This window comes from Rutilus rutilus (assembly GCF_951802725.1).
Source record: "Rutilus rutilus genome assembly, chromosome: 12".
Classification (NCBI taxonomy): Eukaryota; Metazoa; Chordata; class Actinopteri; order Cypriniformes; family Leuciscidae; genus Rutilus; species Rutilus rutilus.
The window spans coordinates 37,869,746-37,892,807 of NC_140217.1; the positions used below are offsets into that span (position 1 = coordinate 37,869,746).

General features: G+C 37.8%; 1 protein-coding gene across 4 annotated transcripts in view; it reads right to left on the reverse strand.

Annotated features, from left to right (window-relative positions):
- The window catches only part of cacna2d2a (calcium channel, voltage-dependent, alpha 2/delta subunit 2a), a 212,215-nt gene that overhangs the window by 61,324 nt on the left and 127,829 nt on the right, over positions 1 to 23,062 (reverse strand). For all 4 annotated transcript variants that reach the window (XM_084425665.1, XM_084425667.1, XM_084425666.1 and 1 more), the window contains 3 exons: positions 17,163 to 17,301; positions 181 to 312; positions 33 to 90 (listed from right to left, as the gene is read on the reverse strand). In XM_084425665.1, coding sequence (XP_084281791.1) covers positions 33 to 90; positions 181 to 312; positions 17,163 to 17,301 — 329 coding nt within the window. The remainder of the gene's footprint in view (positions 1 to 32; positions 91 to 180; positions 313 to 17,162; positions 17,302 to 23,062) is intronic.

Here is a 23,062-nt window from a genome sequence, read left to right on the forward strand (position 1 = left end):
CTGTGTGTGAGTGTGAAGGCGACGCTACTCACCACGGGCGTCTCCTCACATCATACAGGTCAATCTTGTTGGGCGCTCTCCACTTAGTGGCTAGAGAGAAAACAGGACACACTCAAGAGTGTGACAGGACAAATGGATGTAATGCGGTGTGTAGCAGAGTTTCCTACAGAAGAACTGTACCTGGGTAGTATCTGGTGACACCAGTGGCACTGCCGAACACCTGCCAGCGCAGTGAAGGATCCTCACGACTGTTTTCAATGAACACCCTCTCCAGAGACTGGGTCCAGTTCAGCTCGTTCAGGATAGTGGGAGCTGAAGGAGACACGAATCACAATCATTACAGTCAGTGGAATAACACTTTACCATGTGAAATTAGACAAGCTTCAACATTCACGATTCTTTTTTATAGCCATTATATACACTACTGTTCAAAAGGTCGGGGTCAAGAAGGGTTTGATTTATTGAAAAAAATTTTTTTTTTTTTTTTTTTACAAGGATCCATTAAATGATGAAACGTGACAGTAAAGACATTAATCATTTTACAAAAGATTTCAATTTTAAATAAATGCAGATTTTTTTTATCATTGTTTCTACAAAAATATGAAGCAGCACAACTGTTTTTTAACATTGACAATAATCAGAAATGTTTCTTGAGCAGCAAATCATCATTTTAGAATGATTTCTGAAGGATCATGTGACACTGAAGACTGGAGTAATGATGCTGAAAATTCAGCTTTGTATCAGAGAAATAAATTACATTTTAAAATATATTCAAATAGAAACCTGTTCTTTTAAATTGTAATAATATTTCACAATATTGCTGTTTTTACTGTATTTTTGAGAAAATAAATGCAGCCTCGAGAACCTTGAATAAGAGACATCTTGAAAAGACATTCAGTCATCTTAGCAACCCAAAACTTTTGAATTTTATTGTCACTCTTATTTTACACTTTTGTTGCCTTTTTAAAGAAATGTTTTTTCTTTTCAGTGCTTCATAATAATATATGTGCTTCATAATGTACTTTACAAATAACATTCACTACAATTAACACTAGATGTGAAATAAGATAGATGTGATCATGCTGACCAAAGGGGGATTTGGCCTTTTAAAATGTCCACAAACAACATCAAACCAAAAAAAAAAAAAAAAAAAGAAAGGCAGATCTTTCTGATAACAGAGACAAACGTGTCAGAACTCCATAATTATATGGAAATATTCAGAGAAGCACTTCTGCCTGTTGCAAACGGTCGGACACCATCTACAGTATCCCTGCGGTGTCCGAGGAGACGTTCGCACATCACGCCTGACCTTGACAAGGTTATCACTGTATGTGGAGGGGAAAACAGCTTGCTCCTGATTCACACACACACTTAAGGGGCATCCAGGAAAGCTTGTACAATCAGAGAGGTTCTAGAAGATCTTTTTATTCTCTGGTTCTGTAGCAAACCACCTACAGTAAGCACTGGTGCTTTAAAGACCCAAAGACACAGTGCAATATCAAGACGTTTATCAAAAGGACAAACCTTGACTTGATGCCATTGCTAGTTGGTATTTATACACTGTACAGCTGGCTAGAGAGAGAATATTATTGGACACAATTTGCATACACTATATAGTGTGTCAAAAGAGATCCATTTTGGATTTTCAGAGATTTCTGGTCCATTTTAGTCCCAGAAGAGACATTTTTAAAATATACACTACAGTTGAAATGTTTGAGGTCAGTAAGATTTATTAATGTTTTTGAAAGAAGTCTGTTATTCTCACCGAGGCTGCATTTATTCATTAAAAACGGAAATATAGTGAAATATTATTACAATTTATAAGAACTGTTTTCTATTTGAACGCATTTTAAAATGTAATTTATTCCTGTGACCAAATCTGAATTTTCAGCATCATTACTCCAGTCTTCAGTGTCACATGATCCTTCAGATATCATTCTAATATGATGATTTGCCATTTCTGATTATTATCAATGTTGAAAACAGTTGTGCTGCTTCATATTTTTCTGAGAAACTGTGACACTTTGATGAATAGAGTTCAAAAGAACAGCATTTATTTGAAATACAAATTATTTTAAATGTCTACTGTCTTTTGATCTTTTGATAAATTGAATGCCTCCTTGATAAATAAACATATCAATTTCTTTAAAAAAATCCAAACTTTTGAAAGGTAGTATATTTTGTGAATTTTTTTTTTTACAGCACATTCAGATAGCCTTAAATCTAACAAAAAAAAATAGCTAAAAGCCACAAAAACTGACACGCTTGGTCATAAAGCTAATAAATCCATCATAAGGTTTATAAATGTGTCCAAAACCAAAGCCAGCAGCCTTACTGACTCTCTAACCAGTATATGACAAATCAGCTGACAGTAAATCAGCATGAAAATACAGATGTTTCAGACCAGCATCATAACTTCACGTCTGATGATCTAAAACTAACTCAAGAGAACGTTAGAGAAAACCAAGCAAATGTTTAATGACCACAATGCTTATATTTCAGATCTTCATATAAACCCGTCTGATGGGATCTCAGCTGACACACACTGGATTCAGTCGTGTCTTGTGTCCCACCTCTGTGTACACGGCCTGAGAAGGTTTTGGGACGCAGGCGTACAGTAGTTGCGCTAGCTTTATTTAACTGACAGGTCTCCGCAAGCGTACTCCATTTTGGTCCCATGCAGTTTGTCTCAGAGTGCAAGTGAAACTTTTGCAACGTGTCTCACTCCCTCAAACTCTCTGTTGTCCTCCTCTGTCTGTGTTTGTTACGCTCAGCGTGTCAGTAATGTCTCTCCATCTTTTGTGGTCCCTCCGTCACCAGAGCTACGCACCTTCATGACACACAGCGCAAACACTGACCTGACACTGCCAGCAAAAGTCTTCGTTCACTTCTGCATCTTCTCTTCTCCTGCACATCCTTCTTACTGAACTCTTATTCACTTTCTTACAGTCTGCTTCCTCACACAAGCATGTTTATCTCTATCACATAAATTACTACTAAATCTCACAAATAATTACAAAGAAATGGCAAGTAACACATTGTATATGTCAACTTTCTGTACGTTTGACAAAATGTGCAATATGCAACCAGAGCACATTAGACTGCTTACATATGAGACTAATATATACACTCACCGGCCACTTTATTAGGTACACACATACACACACACACACATATATAATATGGTTTTTGAAAGAAAGTACCCAAGTGACATGATCAAAAATACAGTAAAACAGTAATATTGTAAATTTAAAGTAGCTAACAACTTTCTATTTAAATTCTTTTTTAATATAATTTATTCCTGTGATCAAAGCTGAATTTTCAGCATCATTACTCCAGTCTTCAGTGTCACATGATCCTACAGAAATCATTCTAATATGATGATTTGCTGCTCAAGAAACATTTCTGATTATTATCAATGTTGAAAATAGTTGTGCTGCTTCACAATTATATGGAAACTGTTTTTTCAGAATTCTTTGATGAATAGAAAGTTCAAAAGAACTAAATTTAATAGTAAGAAATCTTTTGTATTGTACTAAACGTTACTAATGACACCAGTTCAAGGCAGAAAGATTATATATTACTGTAAAATTATCAAATCTATAACAGCTCTGCTATAGATAAAGTTGTGTTTTTCATCTTCCATTTAAGTGTGTCTTTGAGTCAAGGATACAACGACAGACCTCCGTGCACACTGCTTACACCATTATCAGACACACACAGGGGGGTATGCAGATTCAACCGCACCGGAGTGGACAGCAGCTGGGACACACACACACGGAACGCACACACACACACAGGGCTGTGGCAGGTTGTCTAAGTAGAATTACGAGGGCTGGGTAGATAAGGAAACAGACGCAAAACAAAGGCCTCGGTTGATTTATTTTTCGAGGACACGACGCGCCGGACAATTGATAAAAAGAAAAATATCCTCTGAGGGAGAATTTGTGGATGGCGGGGTGGGACTCTGTGGGGCTCATCCTTCAAAATAAGAGCGTGTGTGTGTGAATCCCTTAAAAGCCAAACCATCAAGCACAATCCCTCGGACACTTTTAAGAGCGCCGGTTGTGCTAAACGCTCGGCCTGTAACAGAGCAAAGCGCCACATGAGGAGCAGCCCAGGTTACGAGGCCGATTTATGGGGTGTGCTGTGAGCCAGAAATCCTTCATACTGAATCCCGTCATGCGTATTGCTCAGCAAAACCGCTCTTCTGGAGTCTGTGTGCTGGATCAGCGCGGCTGGGCGAATGATGGATGCTAACATAGGCATTTTTACCATTTACAAATCTGTGTTTGCAAAAATCCATGTCAGAACAATTATACATTTCAATAAATAAACACATCTTATATAAATGGATAATTCTGGTTATAATTTCTAATTGTATCAGAGTTCACTTTCAATTCGGATTCAGTCAAATTGAATGGTTTATTCAGACTGATTTATGAAGCTGTTCGACTGACTCACTGAAAAGAACCGATTTAAAAGCCACTGTCTGTCCAGTCAAATTTTATTCTGGCACTATTGAAATAATTTAGAGCAAAGAAAAATTATATTCACTATGCAAATGTATTGAATTTACAAAAAAAATAAAAATAATAATAATAATAATTTTTCTTTAATAATAATAATGTTTTTAACATCAGCTTAACACACTGAACTACACTTTTGTAGTACATTGACAGTTACAAATTTTTAAAACATAGTTTCACAAGACATTTTTTGGCCACAATAACAAAAGACATATTATTATTTATAAAAACCTTTATAAAATGTCATCGCATACATCATATTTCTTTAAAAAACTAAAATATGGAAGAGCTTTGACTCTATTTCTGTTTGAAGATGTTTTCGAAATTGTCAGCCGGCTCTCATAATTTCTTGATGTTTGTCTAAAACTATGACAACATGACTTTATGAAAGAAAAATAGCATAATAGTGAATTGAACTAAAATGTGGACATTTTATTGGAGCTGGTTTGTAACAGTTTGTAAAATCACTCAATCTTACTGTTAATTTCGACAACATGTTTAACAAGATTAACATTAACACAGGGAACAAAAGTACAGACACACTTTCACATTCTGCATTTGTTCCTCAAACACATTCACCGCCCTCACATCTCATCGGCATCAAGGCCAGAGACAGCGAGACACATCCACTATCAGTGTCTGCAGTCCATGCCAACACCTGTCAGAGCACTGGAACATATGTCACAACAAACACACGGACCTCAGGTGATGGAGCGCAGACACACACCGCACATCTGGAAGAACAATAACAGCCTCACCACACATCAAACATTCATCTAAACGCATCAGTCAGGGAAATCTCGTCCAGTACTCCAGTAAGTTTAGGAATACTATATGCAGTGTTATTTCAGTATTATTTACATACTGTTATTAATATTTTGAATTAGCTTTTATTTGTTTATTTTCAGTTTACATTTTAATATTAGTTTGTGGTTTCAGAAATTTTGAAATATTCCTATTTACAGTAGATTACATTTCTTTTTATTTCAGTTTTAGTTTGAGTAGTTTTAGCAACTTATTTTCAGTTAGTTTTTTCCCTGTTAGTTATCAGGTTTTCATCTACTTTTTTTCCCCAGCTTTATTTCAATTAACACTTTTTTTTTTTATTAACACTTTACAATAAAGTTGCATTTATTAAAGTGACCCTATTATGCTATTTTAAAGGTTCCTAATGTTGTTGTGGAGTCTCCTACAATTGGTTTACATGCATCCAAGGTCAAAAAAACTATGTTTAATTAATTTTCATATGATAGTACATTGCAGCATCACCTCTTTTCTCACAGTGTCTGAAATGGTTCGATAAAGGACTCTAAACCCCTCCTTTTCCGAGAGCCTGCTCTGCTCTGATTGGTCAGACGGCTCAGTCTGTTGTGATTGGTCTAAGGCTTACAGCACATGTCGTAAACCAAACAGCCATTACCACATCTGAATTTCAGCTCCGCAGGCTAACGGTAACAGTAAACAGTAATGATGGAGTCGGTTTTACCGTATCAATCCTTTTGAAGTGCATGCAGAGTGGATTTGCTTTGACAGAGCAGAAAACAAGAGTCTTCTCAACATGTTGACGACACGAACCAAACTCTTCCAGTCTCAGCTACACTACAGTGTTTGAGTACCCTGGAAATCCAGAGTTCTCGCGAGAGCACAAGTTGAATTTGCTCAGCGAGTTTACTCTGGCGTCGAGTAATGATGCTCATTAAATATGCCCTTGAATCCAAGCTGCACCAATCACATCGGGTTATCTGATATAGGCGGGTCAGAGGTGAGCTAAACAGACGACGACAGCGCTGCGACGTCGAAGTCATTAGTAAACATTGCAAGATGGCTATGGATGAACACCAGTTGTTTGAAACGGCTTTGGCCGCTACAATGAACGAGTTAGACTTGGCTTTTTATCTAAAAGAGGAACAGAAGACACCGCTCGAATCGTTCCTTTGCAAGAAGGGCGTTTTTGCTGTTTTGCCGACCGGATACGGCAAGAGTCTAATCTACCAGTTAGCTCCGCTGGAGGCTAAGCGTATGGGGCTTGTTGTGATTGGTCGTAGTGTTATCCAATTGCGTGCAGCGAGATTTTCAAATGCACGCTTGGTGCCGCCCCTCGAGCTGGGCGAGTTTCATTAGTCGACGCCAGACCATTAATCTTTCAGATTTAGGCTTGGATTTCCAGGCTAGTGTTTGAGGGCGGTGCAAAGGAAACGTTGTTCACAGGCAGCCAATGAAGACAACAGGCAAGTTTATGCAAACTTGCTACAAACCTAATGTGAGACTGGAATTACTGACGTCTCGTTTAAAGCGGTTTAGAATCGCTGCTTTCTTTTGGGAGACAATAACTCCATTTATCTGCACTTTGATCATTGAAACTTTGCAGCCCTTTTACAATCACACACAGCTAATTACACACTACATGAAAGGTAATATCTGACAAAGCATTCACATTGTTTTAATCATTTTAATCATTAATCATTTCAACGGAAATTATAATATCAAAGCCAGATACTGGTTAGCTAACTAATGCATGTCTCCAGTTCAGTTCTGAATCCATACAGAATTCATTTTCCACAAAAAAAAAAACATGTAATCTTTTTTTTTAAAAAGCTCCCGCAAAAACAACGGGGGGGGGGGGGGGGGGGGGGGGGGGGAGACGACAGAGGGCGGAATCTCAGAACTGCTGGCGGAAAATGGAAAGGAAAGAAGTCTTTAATTAAAATGATACTGTAACCAATAAACAGCGGAAATATAATTTGTGAATGTGCTGGTGAATGAAGGAAGGCGTTGTCTGCGTTGAGGTTTTTAATTAGTGTGGCGGAGAGCGATAGTGCCCCTTCACTGAGCAGGACGAGCACGCAGAGAGAGGAGGAGGATGGAGAAAAAAAACACTTCAAATCCACTGTTTATACCAGTCCCACTTCTTATTGTAGAGTCACATCTCAAAGGGGGTTCGGTTATATCTCGCTTCCAGCAGAGAGAAGCCAATGAAATCTTCGGCTGGCACGCACACAGATGTTGTGATTGACGTGGGTCTGATCCTACAGCTCTGTCTTTATAATGACATGGTCAAACTGGATGTATGTAAAACACCATTAGAGGCTGTGGTAACACTTCCCACAAAATCTGTATTGCATAATGCATGATAATAGTATTCTTAAAGGGACACTCCACCCATTTGCATTAAGCTTTGCATTGTTAGAAACCCAGTCATACTATTGAATGGTCGTGCAACACTCTCTCATTTTCCCCTGAGACGGGAGAAATCCGTTATTTACCTTTTACACTTCCTCCTACAATGACGCAAAAATCGTCATTTTGCGTCATTGTAGGAGGAAGTGTAAGAGGGGGGGATTTCTGTTGAGACTACAAGCACTCGTTCCTCATCTTTCCCAGGGGGCGGGACCCGCTCACGCTACAGACCTATTACAGATCAGTGGGTGGGACTTTACTCTCTGAAACTGAAAGCAATATCCTCCATCTTGTTTGAAGCTAAGCTAACAGGCGCTGTGGAGACAGATGTAAAGTTATGACAATAGCGGAGGAGAGTACTCAATATGATATAGACTAGAGGAAGAGGATTTCGGAAGTCTGATGCTTGAATCAGGTGTTTGTGGCTACCTTTACAAGCCGCATTATAGCGAAGAGCCGCCGAGGCAGAAGACCTGCCTGCCGCGGATGAGGAGCCCGGACTGACTCGAGTTAGGGCGGACTGGTGGCGCCGGTGATCTCACTATGCAACTCATAGACTGTAAGATGCAACTACGAACACCGAGATAGAGTCCGTATGCGGCAAAGAATTTCAACGATGACAATTTCTCCTGGACGAAATCTCTGAATCAGACGAGGACACGGACGTTTGTGTTGAGAACTATCCTAGTTTCGCACCGCATATGTTCTGACTGAACATCCAGGTACCATGCAATAATTCACCTTTTCGAAAGAAATACAAACGAGGAGTAATGAGTTCGCCAACTAACTAGACATTTTGTGTGAATGTGAAATGAATTTCAAGCTCTGGTGGTAGCTAGACTTGTAGACGGAAGAGTTATTTCTCTTATAGGCAGATATGCGCTTTCTGGATTAGTGGGAGTGGCTTGCGGAGCTGTGCAATGTGGTGCATTGTGGGAGTTGTTGTCTTTCACACAAATGCGTCCTGAAGTTATTTTTTGTCTTTCCTCGGTCACGAAGGCACCAAATTCAAAATTTATTTTACATTTCGACTACATATATGACCCACTTTAAATAAAAAACAATGTTCAAATGGGTGGAATGCCCCTTTAAAGCACTATTATGTATTTCAAATGTCTTGTAGTACAACGTATAATCAGTTGTTTGTTCTCGTAAATCATTTTAACCATTAATATTCATAATTAACCCATATTAATACCAATTAATATTCACGATGAGCAGGCTTTTGATGTCCCCCTATAAAATCATATAGACTTCATATAACGTGTCACTAATAATAATATAATATAATATAATATAATAATAAAAGTGTCAAATAATAGAAATTGTTTATTTATATTTAAAGATACATTAAAATGTATTTAATTAAAATGTATTAAAATTTATTTTTACTTTTATTTGTGCATGCTCCTAGTCTTAGTTTGCCAAAAATAAAATAAAATAAAATAAAATACAAATAATAAAAGGTCATGTGTCTGAACTGATCAAATGTATACCTTGAATGCAATGCAAGTCACTTTGAATAAAAGCGTTTGTCAAATGCATAAATGTTTTGCCATGTCAACATGCAAGCCTTTATTTGTTTATTTCCCCCACAGATGCCGTCTGAGAGGAACAAATCACACCATTACAATCAAACCAACACTGCATCCACTATACTGTTCCTGATTTTTTATTTTTTTTTCTCAGAGGGATGGTAAAAAGGTTGTCAGTATCCACGGGAATAGCTAATCCGTTCATTCAGACAAATGAAAGCTGTTTCTCCTCGCCTTTCATGCAAAAACACAATTAGTCTTTCAATTTCACTTTAATAAGCACTATTTCCAACAGTATCTCCAGCAACAATTGAGGCCTGAAAGAGAACTTTAGAGGGTGACAGTTTCTTACAGTGGGGATTAAAATCAAAGACGTTTGCTCGGAATAATAATGAACAAACGTGATCTGTATTAGCATACGTGTCATTTTCTGTCAACTGGGCTAATCTGCTTGGAGTTGAGTTGACGGTACAATAGCCATCATCAGTGGTGGACTTACGTTTGGAGGAGTGGACTTACGGACACAAGTGTCTTCAAGTTTATGCATTTAAAGCATTTTAATTTGGAATATATTATGCAGCAACTTTAAAGGCATGACCAAGATAAACGTGCATATACTCTCACAGAAACAGTTTCAGGTAGACCATCCCCTATAACAGTGGCAGTAAAACTCTGAACCTTTACTGTAGGAAAGAAAAATCAATCTTTGTAATATCTCAGTTATTTTCTTTAGACAACAATGAGTTTAAAAGGAGAACGAGTGGTGATTAAGTTCACAGTTTCTTGAGAAAAAGCCCCCCATCTTATGTAATCTTCAGTTCAGATTTATCCGGTTCAGAAGAGGTTCTCAAACTGTGCTCAGATTTGCTGCAAAAAGAAAAGATTTCAATATGAACTCAAATATTTCTCTCATTAAAATCTCCAAAGGATAAATTACCTGAGACTTTATCCACATCTCTTTACACGTATAGTACGACAACTGTTTTTCTCTCTCCAGGAATTGCAGGAGAAACATTGGTAACATTTAACAAGGTAAAGTGGTCACATTAGTTAAGTTTAGTTAATACATTAACTAACAATGAACAATACATTTGTTGCAGTATTTATTATTATAATATTAGTATTTTTTTTAGCATTAATGTTAGGCAATAAAAAATAAAACTCTTCATTGTTAGTTTATGTTAGCTCCATTTAATGTTCATTAAATAATATTAACAGATACAACTTTTAATTTAAAAAGTTGGCATGAAACAGAAGCTGCGATAGTCTTTTATTCCCTATTGTGACATATATCAAGAGAAAAGGCTTCTCAAAAAAGAAAATATGAAGGGCGGGGCTTGATTTTGGTGGTGGTTTGCTATTGGTGGATCTCATGTGAGTGACAGGTTGCCCCGCCCTCATCATCAGAGAAGAGAAGAGAAGAGCTGCGAGAGGAGGGGAAGTTATTTTGATTAAAGATTACGAGGCACATGAATTAAAAAAATGATATGCACAGATAAATTATTTATAATAAATACTGCAATATTCCATTAGAAATTAAGAACGGTCACTTTTGATTTAGTAGTAAATTTATTAGGATTAATACATGCTTTAGAAGTCATTTTCAATGTTAGTTTATGTTAACTAATGTAGTTAACTGATGTTAACAAATGGAACCTTATTGTGAAGTGATCCCGAAATATAAGACAAAGTTACTTAAATATAAACAAGATGTTGATTAAGTCTCCAGAGCTGTGAAAGAGCAACATCTGAGCTGTTTCTGTATTTCTGCGAATACCTCCGTCTAAGCACCGCACCACCCACCTCACTACATTCCTCAATGGCTTTTCTCCAGTGTCCGTTTGGTAATAGGCGTCGATAATTAGACGGAAACTGTGTGGCTGTTTGACCCGTGCTAATTAGAAAGTTTGCAGACTTGGCAGCAGAATTCATGGGTGGGATAATGAATCATAAAACGGTTCATTACAGGCGGGCGAGGAACGTTCTCAATCTCAATAAATAGCCAAGGAGGCCTGGCAGAGCCGCCAAAGCTGGACTCACACGCACGCCGCCCCATTTAGTGCCTGAAAAGTGACACACACACATTGAGAGGCTGCTATTACCAGAAAGTTCCTGCTTTCATCTGGTTCTATCTCTCACACGTCTGCTCAGATCAGCTCTACACAATACGGGCCAGTTAAAGCTCCTGATCACAGGAGTTTTGGACATGTGACGTGTCCTCACTCGACCAGGATGGGGATAATGGGAGACTTTCTGACTGGACGTGCCTCGAGGTCGGAGTACAACCCTGTTTGTGGTTCTGCTGTGATTTATTAGTGGGGTTTACTGAGGCAAACATCACTCTTATTATTTCTTATATACATCAAATTTCAAGTAAAACTCAAAATTACATATATGAATGATTCCTACTATGATTAATGAGTTGAGATGAGATGTGCTGTAACTTAACTAGTGATTTTATATTCATATTTCAACAGTGTCAAAATTACAATTTAAAGAGGACCATCCAGTACACACTAGTAACCATATAGAAACTATCCAATGGCCAGTTGCATAAACTGCTTAGACTATTCTTACAAGCTAGTCATCTAAAAAAAATCTTTAATTTTCATAACTTTTTTTTATGTCAGTTACATGATAAATAAGATTGGTCTCATTTAAATGCAGAAAGCTTTTTGAAAACGTTTTCCCAAGTGGATAAATCTGAAAGCGTTGTTTTCGCGGTGTGGACTGTGAAAACAGAGGTGTTCGAAAACTATGACGTATTTTTAGTCATGCGACTCATATTGAACTGATAGATATCTATGTTTATACCGGTATTGTGCCTGTTATGTGCTATTCACTTTCACACTGTTGCTAAAGATATGTTAATTCGCACACTCTTAATATCACAGTCCTGCAAAGATGACAGAAAATCTACTCGCATTTGCAACATGAGACAAAACATGAGAGCATTTGCGTTTTAGACCAAACATATAATGGGGACTGAGTGCGACCTGGACGCATCAGTGAATGCTGAGATAAAATGATCCTGTCAGAAGAATAGCATGAGAACTTTATCATGTCTGTACCGTCTGTATAATCTAAGCAAGCGTTTATGAGGTTTTTCGCATGCACAATAAGGTTCATTTGGTGTTTTCTGACGTTTCAGTATGGATGAGAAGCATTTGGAAAATGTTTGAAAAGCTAGTGTGGATGGAGAGCGTTCTGAAACGAAAACGTATCCGGATTAATGCAGACGTAGCCCTAGAAGACCTTGTTGGTTCAGGTGTGCTTGATCAAAACTCTGGGTAAATACATTTGCACATTACTTGAAGGAGAGCATTGGTCAAGATGTGTTTTATGTAAATACTGACTTTTGTTTAGACAGACTAAACTATCTTCAATCCTGCGGTCAGTAGCAGCAGTAGTGTTTTCTTTGCTCAGCTGTGGTAAAACTAAGCCTTAGATTGGTTTTGTGATATGCACACAGATGCTATATAACTTACGAATATATGTTTCTGGGAAATGCACAATGTTTTAATGGCTGTAAGAGCAAAGACAGCAGCACTCTAACTCTAACTCTAGCCTTCAAGAGAAAACCTCAACAATCAAGAAGCTTCTCTTTCATGGACTGTACCAGACACTCACTCATGAAGATGACTAATGTATAAAAACATGTCCTATACTAACTATCTGTGCTTATATAAACCAGTGTTCATTTTCACAGCAAATTGAATTAGTTTTAGTCGTAGTCTTTTGACTTTAGTTTTTAAACGTCATTTATGTTAAAAAAAAATAGAAATTCAAAAAATTTTATTCCCCACTAAGATCTTGTGGACTTGTGTGTGTTGAACTGGGACCAGGAGTGTTCCTGTGTTCTCTTCTTAAAGGAGAACTCCAGTCAATTTTAACATTGAGCAAATTTTTTTGTACATTTGGAGTGCTGTCAGTACAGAGAACAACGACAAAAATCGGTGTTTCCTACACCGAGTTATCCTCTTTTTAAAAATTGCACCCTGTTGACTTCAATGGGGCAAGTTTTAAACCTGCTTTTAGCCTCTTAACATCCTTGATGTGTCATTACAAGTGCACAGGTCATGTAAGTGATTCCTTCGGAGTGAACGCGGGTTAATCTGACTGCAGTAGATGTGAAAGATATGAATAAAAATTATGTTTATTCAGCCAGCGCAAATACCTGTATTTACATCCTGTTTTCGGTCAAAGTCCACAGTAGTCGATTGTCGAGTTCACGCGCGTGATCATAGGTACTAAACCTATGCGCGTGAACTCGACAATCGACTACTTTGGACTTCGACCGAAAACAGGATGTAAACACAGGTATGAGCGCTGGCTGAATAAACATAATTTTTTATATATTTCTTTCACATCTACTGCAGTCAGATTCACCCGCGTTCACCCCGAAGGAATCACTCACATGACCTGTGCACTTGTAATGACACATCAAGGATGTTAAGAGGCTAAAAGCAGGTTTAAAACTTGCCCCATTGAAGTCAACAGGGTGCAATTTTTAAAAAGAGGATAACACGGTGTAGGCAACACCGATTTTTGTCGTTGTTCTCTGTACTGACAGCACTCCAAATGTACAAAAAAATTAGCTCAATGTTAAAATTGACCGGAGTTCTCCTTTAACTTTGTGTTACCTACCTTCTTTAACCAGACTTTTAAGGAGGCTCGTAACAAGTGGGGGCTCGTCCGGGATTTTAGTCATCTGAAATCTTTTAGTTTTTAGGTTGGGTTCATGATGTTGTGGTCTGGTCTTGTTTTATTTTTATTTTTAGTCTAGCTGACTAAATCTACAGACCCAGTAAGACCAGGAACATACATTAATAAAGTAAATGGGGACAATTTTGTATTTCATTTTGGTTTTATAAAAGCAATAAGCCCGGTACAGTGATTTTACCACGGTTACGGGTGTTAGGCATGAAGTCAGGCAGGTGGAGTTTCAATTTTTTATTCTTCAGCTGAATTTACTTTGTGGGACTATCTACAAGCTCCACTCTCTCATTCCCGTTTATCTAGATGTGTTTCATCCGTTGAACTCCTAACCCTCCGAGTGTCAGGTCAGGACATCTTCCGTTGCCATGGTAATGTTTAATCCCTGTTCCCAGACATTTTTTTTTTTTACCAGACTGCTAATACTGCTTTACCTTCTCATCCTCGACTGTCCTTTAAGCCAAATTAGCAGCCTGAGCTGCAGAGAGGTGGAGAGGTTATCACTCATGCCTTTATTGAACTACAATTCCCATGAGCCCACGGTCACGTCACGTTACAGCGGACAGTCAAGAACCTCTAAAGTCAAGACACTCTAAAACCTTATTGATTAAAATGGTCAGTGCATCTCTAATGTAAAGAATTAGTTGCAAAACGTACTGTTATATAAATAAATAATAAAAAATATATTCTAGATCCTGTAAACCCCACCCCATACCTAAACATAACCACTACAACAACTATCAATGAGCCGTAATTAGGAGTTTATGAGGGACAACTCCTAGTTAATAGTGAAGGTTCCCTTTTTATTAATATTATATATTATAGAAAGGACAGAAAACTATGGCAGAAACAGGATATGTCAGGATGAAGTCAGATTCAAATTTGCACATTAAGGGGAAGATGTTTGTCTTCTTTTTGCTTTATATCAGTGTTATTTTAGTATCACTTTTATTTTATTAGTTTTTGTTAATATTCTGAATTAGATTTTATTTAAAAATGTTCTGTTTTCATTTTAATTTTAGTAAAAGTTTTAGTAATTTTGTTTTGTCATTTGTGTTGTTGTCATTTTTGGGGTTTTTAAATATATCTATATAGTTATAGGTTTTAGTTTATTAACTTTTAGTTATCTGAGTACTTCAACTTAAACTAAAAGAAAATTTGAAAACTAGCCGAAATAAATTGAATTAATTTTTTTTATTATTCATGACCTGGACTTGTGCCCAAAATGAAAGCAAAATGAATAATAAAATACAAATAAAAATTCTTTGTAATAAAATGCTCTGCCTGAAACTGTTTTCTAATTGGGTACCAAATAGCAAATTCCCTAAAAACCTAAATAAATAAAAGTTCTTTCAGCTCGTGGAATTGCTTTAGGGTCTAAGGAGGATAGGATTTGACGGTGAGACAGGATTTGGCCGGATAAAAGCGTGAGTTAAAACCACTAGGATATGGCTTCAATGTGTTTTACTTCTGTTTTATTTCTATTTATTCATTTTATAGCAAATATTAATCTAGAACACAGTTGAAATATATTCAGTTCACAGTTGCACAACTCCTCCTCAAGTAAGCGGTGTAATTGTTCTTGGTCAAAGAAACATCAATGTTGTGCATCAAAGAGAGCCTGATCCCTGCTTTACAAAGAGCCTCGTACAGTGACATGTGATGGTTATGTATTACAGCAGAGCAAAAGTAACAACGTCCAAATGTTTGATCACACTCTGCCAGCATTCATCTTCCAGCATTCATCTTCCAGCAATCATCCATTACCCATAAGCCTATACAACATCCACAGACAGATGAAGGAGTCGCTCAGGATATTCTACAAACATCTGTCCTAGTCAACACACTAACAAATAACTGAGAGGCACAGAAACACTTTCTAAACACCAAAAGAGCCAACATTTGTCTCGTAAAAAAAACTAGTTTATATATTATATATACTACGTGTAGTTTAAAATTGCCTATCATTAGACCGTTCTGTGCCCCTTTAAGAACATTCAGAGTGAATCTTGCTATCATTTCCGCTCAAAGGATTCCCAGGAGACGTTATCGTAGATACAAGACTGTGATTCAGTTCTGAAATCCTCCACAGACATCAGACAGACAGATATCACAAACCACGTACACCAACCGCTGGATATTTTCAGATACTTGGCTTAAAAAGAGAGAGGAAAACGCTTCAGTAACACTTGAATTCCCACTGTGAAAGAGGTAAAACATGTCCAAATAAATCCTACTAAACAGTACAGCAACACAGCCAGTGATCATTATACACTGTAATAAAAGGAAAAGCACAGTATAAGGAGCCATCTCTACCTGATCTGACCTTTAAAAATAAAGTCAAGTTAGATTAAATCACAGTTTCGACTTGAACAAAGCTAGTTCATTTAGATCAGAGGTTCTCAACTGGTGGTCCACGACCCATCGCTCACAGGTTTGTTCTGACGGCAGGGAAAAAAACAATGCAATGCAAATAATGCAATGCATCTAAGAATGTTTTCATGCATAGTGAGAAAAAAGACAAGTCAAACGGTGTGTCTAATCAAACTCTATTTGGGTGACATGCCATCATCCTCAAAAAACAGTTGTAAGTAAAATGTGATCTACTGTAGAATAATGCAAGATCAGTTTCCCATTTACTTATTAATTTAGCAAACTGTTGAGCCAATCCAGTCTAATATTGTTGATTTTAAGTTTACTTTTGAAGGATGAACAATTTTGGGACTATGTTTAGCCACAATGGAAAATTAGGACTCTGAAGCAAAACTAACTGATCTAGATGTTACTGTATGGAGAACATGATAAAACGTTTATTAATACAACTACCGCTGTAAGATTTTTTTACGTTTTTGAATTAAGGCTGCATTTATTTGATAAAAAATAAAGTAAAAACAGTAAACATTGTGAAATATAAAGTCTTCAGTGTCACATGATCCTTCAGAAATCATTCTAATATGCTGATTTGTTGCTCAAGAAACATTGTTGAAACCAGTTTCATATATTTGTGGAAACTGTCATTAATTTTTTTCAGGATTCTTTATTGAATAGAAAGTTCAAAGGAACAGCGTTTATTTGACATATATATTTTTTGTATCAAGCTTAATTTAATGCATCCTTGCTGAATAAAAGTATTTATTCCATAAAAAAAACATCTTCCTGACCTCAAACTTTTGAACGCTACTGTATGTTTGTAGACAGCACTCACAGCCTTTGTAGATGTCAGTAGGAATCTGTACAGCCGTATACGAGTAGTTGACTTTATTCTTGAAGTTGAGGTCCTCCACAAACTCCAAAGAGAGAGAGTTCGGGTTTTCCAAGAGGTTTTCTCCATCATCATCATCCGGCTGCAACGGGAAGAACCAGAGAGACATCAGCACACTCACTCACACACAAGCCGAATGCATTGATTGACACACAGCAAACCTTTGTGCAGAAAATCATTTAGACACACACACACATACACAAATACACACACACACATGCATTCATGATTAATTAGACAAACACTAATTACACAGACATGACAGGGGTAATCCTGCCTCCACAACTCAAAGGTGGAGCTCTTTGGTGGAAAAGCCGTAATACATCGCCAGTCTATTCATCCACGACACAACAGCAGGTATCAAAGTGTTCGTAAATTGCAGAAAATCAATTAGCGTCGGCGATGGCTATCGCATTTGCATTGAAGTCCTTCAGGCGATTAACCCTGTCAATAAATCACCACAATGATTGTCGAATGACGGCTGCTCTAGAGTCTTGAGTCCGCCACACAGGCTGATAATTAGCATTTTAATGCATCTTGAGTCAAATTCAGCACGGAAAAAGTCTGCCTTTGAAAGAACTTCAGTGACTGAAAGTATCAAGGCAGCATAAATGGTATAATCACTGGCTTTTAATGGTGTGTATTCATAAAATACCTCATTCTGAATGTATGCTGAGCATAATAATTAAGTCGATCCATAAACTGCATGCTAATTGCGTTTACGTATAGTGGAATGGCCTTCTTCCATACATTTTTTGCAGTATGTATACTATGTGCAATATTCAATAACCAACTACATTTGCTAAAATGTGCAGGATACATCCAGTATCCCACAATGCAATGCACTCAACTTTCCCTTACATTTCCAGTGTGACAAGCAAACCTACAATAAAAATCATCATGCATATCCCTTTCATTATATGAAACACAAGACTGGATTAAATGCAAAATAATCTACAGTCTGACCTTTTCTGCAATAATTGTCATTATTCAGTCATTTTTCACTCACTGTGGTTCATTAATTTGTTCTCTTTCTGTTTAATTCTTCATCTCACAATCAAACCCTCGCCTTCATGGCAAGGTGAAGTACGGTGTACAGTAATAGAGAGGCAGGGGTTAATTGGGGTTGACGTAGCAAACACTGTTTGTTTTTTTGTTTTCCTCAAAATTAACTTCAAGCCTCCTGCCAAGTGACGACTGATTTATGGCCTGCCTTTAATTGTCTATTAAAATGCAATTATAAACTGTTGTCGGGCCGAACATGGAGACGGTGGTTTTCTGATACCCCTCAATAAGACATGAACACACAGGCGCACAAACATGATACAAATAACCTCTTGGAAATGGCATTCCTTTCAGTTTTGGTGGTAAATCATTTAAGATGACACAGCGCATTGAATTTACTCATGACTAGTTCACATCTGACTCCAGTTACTGTTTTGGCTGCAGTTTCATACATGATTCAGAGCGTTAATAATCAGAAAATCTTTAGTAGGTCATGATTCTAGTTGAAACCGGGAACTAGATCAGCTCACCTAAACTAACAGGATTAACCACAGGGCCAGATTTACTAACAGCTTGTGCCAGCGCAAACCCTTTTTCTGGCATTAAAAAACTACTGTCAGGATTTACTAAAGAAACTAGCACTGAAAAGGTTTATTTTTGCGGCTGACATTATTGCATATGCATTTAGGAGTTTCCCTTTCAGATGCAAAATTTATGTGAGGAGTGCATTTAAATGAATCACATAAGCTGATTTACTAAGGTTTGCGCTTATCATTTTACTGGTATTTGCGCCATTATTTACCGCCCAATAAAAACATTTCTTAAACTAGACACTTGCGCTGCTCTTAATAGATTGTGTTGGTCATTATGGAAATGATCCGGCTGCATCTTTGTTCTTTAAAGGGATGGTTCGGAGTAAAATCAACCTAGGGTCCTTTGCACCATGATCTCGAGCCAAACACCCCCCTAGAAGCTTTTTTTCCCCTGGTCGAACATTATTAAAGTTAGAGATATCAGCCGAATGGTTTAGTGCAGGCGCTAATGGATCCAAGGTTGTATCTCGTAAATTACCACACTAATAATGCCCAGAATGGTACCAAACTTCTACAGTAGTACAAATAGGTTCTGTACTCATAAAACGAGGCATTGGAAAGTTTGTAAGTACATCAGGAGTTTATTTAAATAACACTTGCCTGATGGCTAATGCTCGAGGTCACTTCCGTGATTTGGGAAAAGCACGTAAAAGTCCTGGCAGAAAGCGATGCATAAGGATGTAGTGTAACGACGCCCAGTTCCAGGAATGCACTAATATTTTGTTGGTAGTACCAATTTGCAACAATTATTAGTTAACACTAAGTTGTCAAAATAACAATTCGTCGTTACACTACATCCTTAGGGCCTATTCACATATCGCGTCTTTTGCGCGCGCAAGTTCGTTATTTCAAATGTAGGCGCGCGGTATGCGCGCTCATAATGGAAGCGACGCAGTCGCGGTGCGACGCGCTCGTTTTTTTCCAAGCGCGTCCGCGCCGCATCGAGATAAAAACATCTCAACTTTTCAGAATGCCGCAAGCGCACCGCAGGTCACGTGACAAGAACCAAGCTTAGCAACGACAGACGCCTCCGGAGCGCAACCACCCGAGCGCTTTGGAAAAAGGAGAACGTGGCGCGCCTAGCGTTTTCTATGCGTTTTTAGGCGCGATATGTGAACGCCGCCTTATGCATCCTATCAGCTTTTTCTGGGAATTGGGCTCTCACACTAATTTGCTCTGTTTAGTAATTCTGGCCCTTAGTTTTTAAATAATTTTTGACATTCGGATCAAATAATGAGTCAAGATGATGCTAAAATGGTGTCTGATATTACTATAATGGTGGCGGTTCTTTTGTCGCACTGGAAATAGAAGGTCAAGTCGAGGACATTGCATTGTGGGATATAGTGTGCATGGTTGTGCAATGCATATTTTGGCAAATGTACAGGTCATGTTGTTTTTCAAAGCATAGACAACATTTTCATTCTGCATTCAACGTACATTCTATTTACTGCAGAAATAGCAAGAGTTGAAAGCTAGAATGCTCTTCTGAATAAAGCCAACATGAAAATGACATTTGCAAAGCATTTGACTTCAGTAAGGTGACATTTCTGGGTGAAACAGCATATTGAACAGAAAATAATAATAATAATAATAATGTTGAGTGGTACACATACGGCCGCGGTTACACCACCAAAAAAGAAAAGCTGCTTTAGACGTGGAGGAATTTGCAATCCCTTAATATGAAAACAAATATTGAATTTCTTTAAAACAACATTTATTAAAAAAAAGTACACAAAGGTCCATTTTGATTTGATGCACAAAATCACTTGAAACTCGTGCTGTCTGCTTGTTAAACTGAGAGATTAAACTGAAGGAATGCTATAAATGACCGCATCACCCTGATAACAAACATGTCTGTGTTTTTCAGAGAAAACACATCACCGGCACACACAATTACACCCCATTTTCTGCTCGTTTAGACACGTTTCAGGCAACTGATTTGGAAACGTCGTCTTTGAGGGGATCTCAGCTCGATGTCCTTTATTTGTTTATTCTTCCACCTGACTCTCCTTCACTCGAGTGTTTTTTACCGTCAGTCGAGCCCAGTCATAATTACCCAAGACAGCTTCTAATTAGGAGCTCAAAATCCACACAGGACGCACTGATTGGTTCATTCGCCCCGTCCATAGACCACCTGTTTAACTCCATTCATTACCTCATTTGTTAATTTTATCACCCTGTTTTGAAGGTTTAATTAAAGGTTGAGAGAGACAAAAATGACATTTTGAGGACTCTCTCAATCGCACCTTAACACTTTTGCTTTTTAAGAGTGTGTTTGCATGTGTGTGACAGTCCAAATTTAGCAATATAAACGTAATAATTATGTTTATAAACATAGACAACATCCTCATTTGATTTTCTAAACCCTGCTCAAAGTGCAGATCTTCTTACTATTTAAAGAGGCCATATTATGCCCTTTTTACTATAGGTTTCATGCTTAAATATTAAAAAACACATTATTTTGCAAATTTTTTACTTTATTGCGGCACCTCTCGTCCCAGTCTGCCAGTAACACTCTGGGGTGCGTTTCCCGAAAGCATCGTTAGCCAACTATAGTCACATTTTCCTTTGTATCAGCATTGTTCAACGAGTCGGTGTTTCCCGAAACCATAGTTCCAACGAACATTCGCAAACAGCATCGCAAAGTTGTGTGGTTGGAACGACAGCTCTCGATCTGTGGTTAGAAGCAGAGTTTCTTGTTTGCATGACATGTGCACTTAATAAATCATTACCTTGAGCAAAATAAGTACATTCTATATATTTCATTTAGAATACATACAATTGTCATTTACATCTTTTCGTTTGTCAAGAGATTTAAAGCGTCGTTTTTGAAGAGTGCGCATGTGCGAACGTGCTCTAGTACGTAAGAACGAGCCTATTAGTGAATCTGGGGAAAAAAGCAAAATAACTAAGGAAAATGAGAATTAGTCCTCAGATGACATGTCCGTAACACTATTTTATTTGTAGTTTGTTGGCTTTCAACATTAAACTTGGTGAAATGATTTCAGTGTGTGTATGAGTACTTTTTGAACATTTCCAGCACATTTATAAAATTGATAACCGTGATCATTTTGGCCTCTATAATCATGATACCGTTTCATCTCTAGCTGCATGGATGTGCAACTGTGTTCTACCCGTCCTAATGTCATATTTCAATTTTAGCCGTTCTATTTTGAGAGCTCCAACACAAAACACAAGATACAAAACATCTATCCTGTGTCCTTTCTCTCCTCTAGCATGTACATGGCATTTGTGAACCTCGAACTCCTCTGTTATTTGTACATCAGAGGACTTGGCAACTGACAGCCAGCAAGCAGATGTTGGTGTTTGAATGTAAACAACTTAGTGCTTTTGGACCAACGGCGACATAATCAATTAAAAATGAAGCCACTGAAGCATCTGGATTATGATCATGTACTATGAGTTTTTCATTTTACAATTTATTTTCTTTAGTTTTGAGTACTTTTAGATATCCGTTTACCACCTGGAAGGATTTGCAAATATTTTCTAAAGTTCTACAGTTCCCTTAATTGCATTAATATAGCAGAAGCTGTCCATACATTGATAATTGTTTCTGGAGATATGCAGGTGTGTGTCTGCAGTTGAGCGTATGAAGGAATCAAGCTCCGCGCACTTTCTGACCCCACGTTTCTCGGGCCGGTAGGGAGCGAGGTAGGGGTCACGAGTGTCTCAGGTGGGTCGCCGTCCCCTTGGCCCCTTTAACGATGAGCGATGTCCTCCAATTAGAGACGTTGACAGCCCCTAAAGTGCTGAATCATTAATCACACACATGCCGCTTCCACCGCACAAAATCACACTCTGATTTATGACTTCTTGGGCTCCATACTTTTCCTTCTCTCTCTCTCTCTCTCTCTCTCATTGAGCCTCCATTCCTCCTCTACTCATCCGGCTTGATATAACGGTGTCCTTCTCCACAGTGTGAAATCAATCAGCCGAAGAAGAGAGTCGCCGTGACCCTTCACTTATACAATGAAAGGTTGTTACTGAGTCTATGATATATACAAATACGGTGACGTGTATATTTGTGTCCCAGAGGAGAATTTAGTTGCTCTATTATAACTTACATTACCTTACTCTTATATTAAAGCATTCAGTTTTAAGTATCAACATCGTCTCACGTGTTTCTCCATAAAATCATTGATGTGTCTGTACCAATTTCAAGCTTTGTGTGACACAATAACTCGAATGTAAGGAAACCAAACAAGCACATTGTCAAATATGTAA